General features: G+C 33.1%; 1 protein-coding gene across 1 annotated transcript; it reads right to left on the bottom strand.

Moving 5' to 3' along the window:
- Positions 1-1,759: 1,759 nt before the first annotated feature.
- LOC107799198 (protein NRT1/ PTR FAMILY 6.3-like) lies at positions 1,760-6,626 on the bottom strand. Its single transcript, NM_001325664.1, is given in 5 exon segments — positions 1,760-2,636; positions 4,177-4,748; positions 5,555-5,594; positions 5,766-5,943; positions 6,509-6,626. Coding segments are annotated over 5 exon segments (1,785 nt in total).
- Between the last annotated feature and the right edge of the window lie 4,418 nt (positions 6,627-11,044).

Raw genomic sequence — 11,044 nt, 5'->3', positions numbered from 1 at the left:
AATTTCATATGGATATGATAATTATCAACAATAACATATCCAATATATTCTCACATTGTAGGATATGAGAAAGATAATATGTACACAGACTTTATTTTTACCTTATGGACAAGGACAGGGCCGGATATAGCATTGTACCCATGAATTTAATTGGATCCATAACTTTCGATACAGAGCACAAATATCTGCGTGTTCACTAAAATTGCGATTAATAATAGATATGAACTCATAACTTTTAAAATATAATAAGTTCAATGTTAAGAACTTAAAATGTTAAACTCATATCGTTTAAATCTTAGATCCGCCTCCGGACAGGGTGCAGCTGTAATATTTTAGTGACGGGTTGAATTGAACCATAACTTTAAAAGCAGAATATAAATTTATGTGTAAAAATTCACTAAAATTATAAAAGTAAGTATGAACTTGTAACTTGAAAAATATAAAGGTTCAATATTAAAAACCTTAAAAATTATAATCGTAGAGTTTAAATCCTGATTTCTGATGTCACTTCCATTTTTCACACATCAAATATGATAAACGTTGTCAAATGATAACAAGCTAGTTTGTTGTTTTCAAATCTGTCATTACAGAAATTCAGATGAGGATGTAGCAAAAATGGCTGATCACAAGCTTATACGGACAGCAATAAAGGGGGCTTTCTATTGCCATCTGGTAATTCAATTCATTAAATTTAATGAGAAAATAAAAGCTGCCCATCTCATTTTTGGCCCATAACAAGGACTTGTCAATCAACCAAATTTATAGTGATTCAAACAACTAAGAGAAAGGATCTCTTTGCTGGATTTTTTGCAAGGATTTGCTAAAAGCTTCAATTAGAATTTAGTGGTGCTAGTTGATAAAGTTTAAACTTTTAGATGAGATGATCACACATTTTAACAAATAAACAACATGTTCCGACGTTATTGCATCTGCCTAGTTACCATAATATATTGCATGTGCATGTTGGCATATTTATGTAATACCCAGGGGCAGAATTAGCACCCCGCTATAAAGTCGGACGAACCCACTAATTTTTGTTCAAATAATATATTTGTGTTTAAACGTTCATTAAATATATAGAAATATTAAATTTAAAACTCGATTATTAACACTTAAAATTATCGTTCTAAAATTCAAAACTCATAAAATTAATATTTTGGTTCCATCTCCGGTGATACCCTTGCCTTAGTAGCATTCTCTTGTAGGAATGATATGTCATATTTAATCGCTCACATCTAGGGTTTTAACAAGTAAAAGAAAATTCAATCGTTTTTTTTCTCCCTATTCTGTTGAATGGATAATCGAAGGATAAAAAAGGTTTGTGGACATGGAACTAATTAAATTTTAAGGGAAAAAGAGAAATGAGTCAGATAGATATTAAAGCAAAATAAAAAAGTTTCAGAAGTATGAAACCCTTGTGTTGCATTGCATTGCATTACATTATTTATGGTATACAGTAAAAAAGGAAAGGAAGAATTAAAAGAGCTCTAGACCTTTTCATTACCTAAGCTCTTTCCCATTCTTTGTACATATAATTAAAAACAAGGTTATGTTACATAACTCTTCCAATAAAGAGTTTTTACAAGCTCAACCAAAGAAGCCAAAAGTTAAAGCCAAAAATATAGAAAAAAAGAAGAGAAAACTCTTTTTTTTTTTTAAATTTTTTGTTGATGATGGAGTAACAATAGCATTTTCAGTGTTGTCGAAGATAGACAGACTATTTCAATAGACTTGTTGATGATGGAGTAGTTTGTGTATTTCAATGACAAACCGGTCCATCATCTTCCAATTCAATCCCCATTTCAGCAAGTCTCTTTTCCTTGTACACATATTTTCTTGAGGAATACAAGAAAAACATCAAATTAAACACACTCAATATTGCCAAAAGCCAATAGAAATCATATAACCTCCCTTGGTTCAAATTATCAGCTAGCCATGGATTTGTTGTCCCAGTCACAACATGCACAATTGTAACCAAAATTGAACTAAAGAAAAATCCAAGTGCAAGTGTACTCAAAAATAGCCCTGTACTCATTGTCTTCATCCCTTTTGGACATTCCCTTAAGAAAAAATCAAGTTGGCCAATATATGTAAATGCTTCACCTGCGCCCACTAGCAAGAATTGCGGAACTAACCAAAATACAGTCAATGGAATCGTGGCATTTGCATCATTGGTCAATCCATGCAAATGTGCAACTTTTAGCCTCTTAACCTCTGTTAGGGCAGCAGCAATCATGGCCAAAATTGAAAGAACTAGGCCTGTGAAAATTCTTTGTAATGGGGTAAGTCCATGAGGTTTATTCATGAAACGACGACAAATCGGAACGATAATCCTATCGTAGAAAATTACGGTCAAGAGTATACTTCCGACGAAAAATACGGTGAGTGTAGCAGGTGGAATTTCAAAGGTTCCAATGTGACGATCCATTGTTGTAGCTTGTGACACAGAAAATGTGGTCATTTGTGCATAGACAGTCCAGAACATAATAGTTGTGGCCCAAGTTGGCAACATTCTGATTAATATTTTTACTTCTTCAACATCGGTTAAGGTTGCTAATTTCCACTTGTTGATTACAACGTTAGTGCCATTAGATTCAAGGTCATCATCTTCCTTAATGGCTGCCTTGTCCAAGAATCTGCAAAACAATAAGACAAAAGCAGGGTCAAAAACTGTAACCTACATGCAATATATTCCTTCATTGCTATTTTGGTAAAAGAAACCTTTTCTAAATTAGTTGTATTTTAGGAATGTGGAAAGTTCATTCTTGCCACAAAAAGAAAGTTCATATCTTTCTATTTTCCTCTATTTACGACTAGAAAAGAATGCACATGTCAAACTTTGATGTCTCACTGGTTTAGATATGACAAGATAATCATCAAAGTTCGGGAATCTCAACTGGAATACCCAAAATATCAATCGTATTAATGAGTTGCTCTTATCTTCATGCTAATTGCCGACCGTGTAAAGAATATTTACACATGTTGACGTGTGGTTTGTCTTATTTTCTTGGTAACTAGTTTCATGTAATTATAATGCGCAGTTACATATAGTTATCTTTAAATTTGACTATATGATGAGCTGATAATGTATTATACTAACAATTGTATAAAAGTTAAACTCAAAAAGGTATTAGGTTTCTTTTGTAGGATAAGCTGTAAAAATTTTGTACTAATTGAAGAGGGTCAACTTAGGCTAGTTACTAAGTATTAGTAGTATATAACTATACATTCAAGAGTGAGTCAAATAACAAGGTATCTTATATAATACTTTATTGGCTGTCCATGTCAAATTAAATGGAAATAAGTTAGGCATCTGATTGAAGGATGTTCTTGAATTGGTTGAGCCATCAAAGATTGGCCAACTATATATGGGGATAAGTTCACAGCTTGGCACCAACTTTTCTTTTGCTTTTTTTTATTAACTATCACCTACTTACCATAGACACCTACTTTGAATTATTATGAAAAATTGCAAACAATATAAGTGATCAAGTCAATACTTCAAGCAATATTAGTCGCACGTAGAAAATCCTTTTTCTCATTAGTGGCTTATATTAGTCTCCTGGAAACCTATCAATGCTTTTCCTTCGTCCAAATTTTCCATAATTCAAAAGGGAATCTTCTTTTTACAAAAAGAAGATAAAAAGATAGAATCTTTACTTTACAAGATTCAACTAGGGTAATGTCTATTTGTCTAACATCTAGAATTAGGACTCAATTTCATGACTCTAAAAAAATACAAAATATAGTAACTAACCTTTTAACAAAAGTTAACTTATATTAATATTACGAAAAAAATTATACTATCAGTTACTCTTGTATTTTCTTACTCTTAGGTTTCTATTACTGCATGTTATTTTATTTGTTTCGGTTTTATTTATTATCTTTTTGTTACTGCTTATTGCTATTACTGATTCTTTTCATCTTTATTTGAGCCGAGAGTCTACCGGAAACATCTCTACCTTCTCAAGGTATGGATAAGCTTAAGGCTGTGTTCTACCCTCCCCAGACTCCCACTTATAGGATTATTCTGGATTTTTTGTTGTTGTTATTGTGCACTATCAATATATATAATTTAAATCCTTATATATTTAGTGATCTGCTAGTGTAAAAATTATTTACACTTAAAGTCAAACATATATAAGCTAAACTAGAAAAAGTAGATGGAAAACTCACCGGTACTCCTTGCTATGGGGCAACTTTTGTTTGCTTTTTTTATTTCCTTCACCAAAAATATCATCAATTTCAAAGAGAAGTGAAGAATCTGAGGGTAATTCCAAATGCCTTTTCTTCCAAGCAGCCACAATAACTGAAGCAATTTGTGTCAATGGACTCCCCCCAAGTTTCTTGAACCTATATTTCCTTGTCCCAAATAAGAACACAACAAGTGCAATAACAATAGCACATGCACATATTCCATAACCCCACTCTCTTCCCAAATTATCTTGAATATAAACCAATACCGTAACTGCACCGAGCGAGCCAACATTAATAAAGAAAAAGAACCAATCGAAGAATTTTATCATTTGACCCTTTTCTTTCTTGTCAGAATCGTCGAATTGGTCGGTGCCAAAGCCGGAGACGCTCGATTTTAGGCCGCCGGTGCCGAGGGCCGTCATGTATAGGGCAATATATAGGACCATGAGTTGTTTGCTATTTGCGGGGATGCATGATGAGCTACCAACTTGTTCACATTTTGGTGGTCGTAGGCTTGGGATTATAGTTGAGATGGTCAAGATTGTAACACCCTATTCATCATAACAAATGACAATTTTGGTTAGAGTTGCAAAAAAACAAAACAAAAAAATTCTATACTATCTCGCGATAATTATTAATAACTGTTCATAATACGTGAAATCAGTAACTTAGGTTATAAGATAGGTAACCTACGAGCAGAAGCGGAGCACTGAACCTCCTTCGTCCGAAAATTATGATGTATATATATATAAGGTTAATTTTTTTATGTACATATATTAGATATTGAATCCCCTTAGCTTCTTCACGTATATACTTTTTATTTTATTTTTTGAATGCCTTAGTGAAATCCTGCTTCAACACTTCCTATGACAAGATGTTAGAATCAATTTTTCTTGATATTAAAGTTAAATCTTTTTAATTAATATTATTATTTCTTGAAACTGAATTATATATGTTGACAATGTAAAGTTTAATTTTTTTTTTATGTGTGAGAACTGCAACTAGTGTAATGAATAAATGTTTCTTCCTCCTCTTTCCTGTTTGTAGAATCATCATTAGTCTTCTTCTTCCTTGTTCGATTTTCCTCTTCGCAACAAATTAATTAGACCAAGTGTCATTAGTTTTAATTTTTTCTCATTTTCCCTTTCTCGAATTTCCTCTTCACAACAATTATAATATGACTGATTTTTGAATGTGATTAGATCAACTTCATCTCCCTCTTGACTCTTACATTTAATTTATGCCAGTCTTTCTTGAATATTTCGAGTCTCCTCATCACAGATTCTTTAAAAAAGTGCATGCATCAATTTCAATCTCACATATATAAGGAAAAAAATTAACAAAAATTGACACTTACCATTGCTTGAACAGTGGCAAAGATACCAATTGTAAGATACCTGCAAAAATTAAGATAAATAGAAAAGATGTTAACAAAAAAAAACTTTCCAAATGAAGTTCCAACATTTAAAGTATGCATGTACGAACTGTCAGTTAAAATTAACAAGTTTGACTCTCGAAATCTGAACTGTATCATATAAATGGAGACGAAGAGAGTATAATACACGAACCTTCCGAGGAAAGTGTCGGCGACAAAACCACCAAGTAAAGTGAGCATGAAAGAAGTTCCAAGAAAATTGGTAACATTGTTGGCTGAAGAAGCATTCCCTAAATGCATAGTTCCAGTCAAATATGTCACTAAGTTTACAGCAATCCCTAGTGTTGTTAGCCTCTCCACAGCTTCAACACCTATAATAAAAAACCAAGAACATTATTGGAAAAACAAGGAAAAAAAGATCAAAGAATAGAAAGTTTAAAAAAGAAGAGAAGGCAAAGTTTTGTGAACAAATAAAAACCCTATACACACTTAGAGCATTTCTTTCAATATATCCATACTAAGACTCGAGTAGGCGGGTCGAGGTCTAACAAAGGTACACATTTAACCGTAAGGTAAAGATGCAAATCAACTCCTTATATAGAATGCGCATCATCACATTCAACGAAGCATCCAGTATGGCAGACAAACTACTTTCTTATTTTCAGGACATGAAAATCCTCGATCTATTAGCATATCCACATACGGGCAGTTAGACTAGCACTCCCTCCTCAATCAATATAGCAATATTGGGTTGTTCTGATTCGACCATAAACGATATACTTACTCACAACATTATTTCTTCCGGTCTAATCTCACCATTTTTTCTTATTAAAGCCACTTTGAGATGGCGGGGTTTGACATGGACCCCTACCTTGTCTTATGCCATTTAATTTGACCGGAAAAAAAGAGAGAAGAGAAGGAAAATTAAAGACGCACCTAAAATCATTGCACCACTAGCCCAACCACCAGAGGAGGATCTAAGGGCTGGTCTGCCTTTGTAATCCCAAGCGTCTGGTAAAGCTTTTGAATCTTGTTGTGTCTCAGGAAGTGCCATTTTAGCAACTTTTCTTGCACTTTTGCCCACAAAATTAGACCCAATGAGCAATGAGAAAAAAAAAAGGTTAATATGGAAAAACTAGAAGAAGATTGCAGATTCAATTGATTCCATTACCCTTTTATAGCCATGGCCTAGAGGCAACTCAATTGCATTTTTAGCCATTTTTTAATACACCAAAATATTTTATTCCACATGGTCCACTATCAATGGCAGTAGCAACTCCCCAGGACTGTCTTTCCTTTTTTTCTTTTTTTTGTTGGATGAGAAGTTGTCCACAGCATCAAATGCTACAGAAAATGATTGATTGTAATTTGACTAACTTCTATCCTTATATATGCACATGAACTCTTACTCTATTTACCTTGTAAAAGTGAATTTGGCATACCCTAAGTATAGTTTTACCATTTTAATCACTTTTAATAATCGTTGGAAAGTACCCTCTCTCTTTTTGTATAATATTGGTCCATGAGAGAGACATGATGGGTGTGAATTCATATAGTCCATTAATCAAATTTACTTGGATTGAGGTGCTGATTGTTATTATTGATGCGATATTCTGGCTGATGATAAAAGTTATACCTAAATAAAAATTAATCGTAAACAAAATTCACAAGGGTATCTACTAGGGGTGTCAATGGATATTTAAAAATCGACTAAATCGGCCGAACCGTACCGTACCGAACCGAACCGATTTTTAGGTTTCTTTTAATAAAACCGTAGGTTTTTATATAAATCTATAACCGTACCGATAATTAGGATAGGTTTTTTATTCTACGAAAATAAACCTAAAAAATACTGAACCGTATCAAATAAATTTACATGGAATAAATATATTTATATATTAAGTTTTAAAATAATAAAGTATTAAATTTTTTCTTGGGTTTGGAATTATGAAAACGGTTGCAAGCCAATAGGTAATTGAACTCAAAAGCCTAATTCCCAAACCTATTATACTACTTCTATTGAAACTAAATTATTTTCAGCATATTCTCTAGTAAGACACAAGGTATTCTAGCGATTATGAGTAGCAAACCACAATATATGGAATATGTTCCTTTCGTATGATTTAAATTTATATTTTCAAATATTTAATCTTCTATAGACTTTATTCTTATCTTTCCACTCATGTGATTTATATTTACTTTTTCTTTGCTTAGTTTCTTTTGCACTGCTATAGAATAGTTGATGGGTATATACTCTGGCCATCTTTTATATTTTCTTAATTCATCACCCTTTAAATAAAAAAAATATTTAGAGAGTTTTGCTAAGTCCTATAAAAGTACGTATGTTATTGCATTATGCTTCTACTAGTGACTTTTAAATGACACTTAAAAAAATACCGAAAATTAACCGAACCGATACCGAAGAGAAACCGACATGATTGGTACGGTTTTTAAAAGTCTAATTTTGGTTATACATAATAGAATAGCCGAAAAATTGGTACGATATAAATTTTATAAAATAACCGGCCGAACCGAACCATTGACACCCCTAGTATCTAATACATCAACCGAGCTAGTGGAAAAAATATTTATTTTTTTTTCACTTCAGCACCGATCACATGTTCGTAATCGGTGTCAACTATTTGTTGGCTCATATCTTACTTGCATGTACTTTCACGCATCAACTCGTCGAACATCCACCTGTCGTTTATCAATTTTATCCCATACAGACAGTTCCCCTACTTTCCGGTCACAAAACTTTGGGTTATATACCAGGAAATAGATAAGACCTCCTCTCTTGGCGGGAAAGTTCATGAACGGTTTCCGACGATATTTGTTTTGGAGCATCGACTAATCTGGATTCACGCCAATAAGACGCATTTCATATCAGGAATTTTCTATTCCCGAGCTCGAGCCTAAGGCCTCTAATTAAGATGACTCATTGTTGCATCCATGCATATCACAAGATTTTGTAGACTTATCGGAATCTTGAGAGTAAATGTAGCCATCAAGAATGGGTGATGGGTATCAACATCAGAACATGCAATATAATTTCCATTACATTTGTATACAGAATAGTAACTTTTCTGACCCCAGGAAATTTGCAACTATTTGATCATTTGTTGCTTAGCCATTAAATGGCCTAAAGGCTAAAGTTGTTGCGTAGAATTAATTGCATAGCCAAAAAAATTAAAAAATAAACGTTCTAAGCATGATCTGTGGTGAGATTCAACACAAGTGAAACGGAGATAGAATGAAATCCTCTCTCTAGCTCTCAAATATTAGTTCGTTGTTTCTTATTGGTTTATTTAATGAAATATTAATTAAGTGAGCCATTTAAAAAGAAATAACTAATAGTTTAGATAACTCTTATGATCAAGACTATTAAATAATGTCTTTCCTATAATTTTTCATTCGTCAGAAATGACAATAGTTTGTCATTTTTAAATATTAATTTTTCGACCAAATTTATCGGACATTTTTTCTGATTAGCTGTTTTCCGATGGACAGAAATCCTTCTGGACGGCGTCGAGGATTAGTAAATCGCACTAACAAGAATTATGGTGAAGTGACAAGTACTCATTTATCCTTAACTAGAGGTCTCGGGTTTGAGTCTTGAGTATAGTCGCCTTTATTAGGGAACGCTTTATCCCCTGTATAAGACTTTGCCGCATGATTTCAAATTTAATCGGGTCCTAATGCGAGTATCAGACACCGAATAGAAAACAAAAAAGAGAATCAATAAATGGCGATTTTCTGATAGTGCTAAGGGGTGTGCAAAAATCTTACAACACAGTTAAGAGTAGTACTCTACTTTTTCGTGGAAAGTTCCATTGGTGATTAATCATTCATACTATGTAATACAGCCATGTATAGAGAATGAGAGTAGCTTCAGAGTAGCTTCAACTGGTGAAATTCATATCTCTAGCTACTTTTTCATAGAAAGTAATCATTTAAACTAAATTTAATCTAATACACTGAACCTTGTTTTTCTTAATTTCTGTAGAATTTTCAAACTCCCAACAAATCCAACTTTTCCTCTTTTTTCCCAACAAATGGCGCTTCGACATTTATAAAGGGCTAAATTAACCTACCACAGGAATAATTAGCACGTTATACATGCTGCATTCTTTTCGGTATTTACAAATTTCATGAATTTTTGAAGTATGTGATTATCTTATCAGAAATTTAAGTTGTTCGAGATAACTTATTTTTAATTACTTAATTAATTATGTCTTTAATATATGTGCGAGCATGATTTCGTTCTTGCATGAGCTAAGCAGTTGAAGTTTTTTTTAATAATGGATAATGGCAAGACTCGAATCTAAGACCTTTACCTGAATGCTCTAATACAGTGTTAAAATGTGTGTCTATCTAATCTGAAAGTTTAAGCGATTAAAAAAAACATATTTTTAATTACTTTATTATATTATTAAGCGTTTTTTACTAGAAATACTATCATTTTTAACCACTAATTATTTGCACTATGTGGAGGGGAATGAAAGAGTAATATACTTAATTGTCTTCTTTATCTCCTTTTCTTTCTTCATGTCTGCCTGCAGTTGACAGCAGAAAAAAAACCTGAGGTTACATTTCTTCTACGTATCATTATTGTTGCTTTAACTTATTCAAGGTTTTAACAATATTCTGCCAAAAAGCTTCTTAATTTGCATTTATTGTTATGTGAACAGACCTCAGATTCAAGAAGCAGCCAAGAATATTATTTTTATCTGGATTTGTCTTCTAATTTATTTGCTTGTTTTCGTTGGCTAAACCAGTCCAAAGATATCTTAATATACCGTGATATTATTTATTTTGGGCAAAGTCCGTATAGTTTTCTCCAAAAGGAATCATACCGTTAAGAGATCCATATACCTTACATGTATGCTACCACTCTTAATTTTCAACTACCAATGCAGGACTTTATTCGTATACCCAACAATCTAGCTCCCCCTTGAACTAAGTTACGTTTCATGTGGTCCATCACCACGATCCACGGATCTCCCCCTCGCACCAAATTCTATGTGGCTAATTATCACGATCCACGAGTTAATTTTCGAGACTCATCGTGTACCGCCCACATTATCAGAATATTTATGGTAACCGAAGCTCGTAGCTAGCTTCTTCCTGTGTGCATATATCCAAGCTTGTAAGGGTAAGCAAATCGAGCCATGCACCAACACTAAGCTATCAATATACTCGCCTCGTTGAACCTGGGCTCTAATACTAGTTGTTGGGCTCAACCAGCACAAAGATACCCTTAACATGATGTGATATTATTCGTTTTGGACCAAGTCCGCATGATCTTCCCTAAAAGACCTCTCAATCTGTTCAACTACCATTATAAGACTTTGTTCGCACTCCTAACAATTTATTTATTTTCTCCCTTCAATTTTATTCAATTGTAATTGCTGTTTTCTTAATGACTAAGGTTTGATCAAGAACATCACGGACCCTAGCTTGAAAAATAAG

The sequence above is a fragment of the Nicotiana tabacum genome, chromosome 15, assembly GCF_000715075.1.
Source record: "Nicotiana tabacum cultivar K326 chromosome 15, ASM71507v2, whole genome shotgun sequence".
Taxonomy (NCBI): domain Eukaryota; kingdom Viridiplantae; phylum Streptophyta; class Magnoliopsida; order Solanales; family Solanaceae; genus Nicotiana; species Nicotiana tabacum.
Note: the sequence above shows the minus strand (reverse complement) of the source record. Positions and strands in the feature narration are given on the sequence as shown.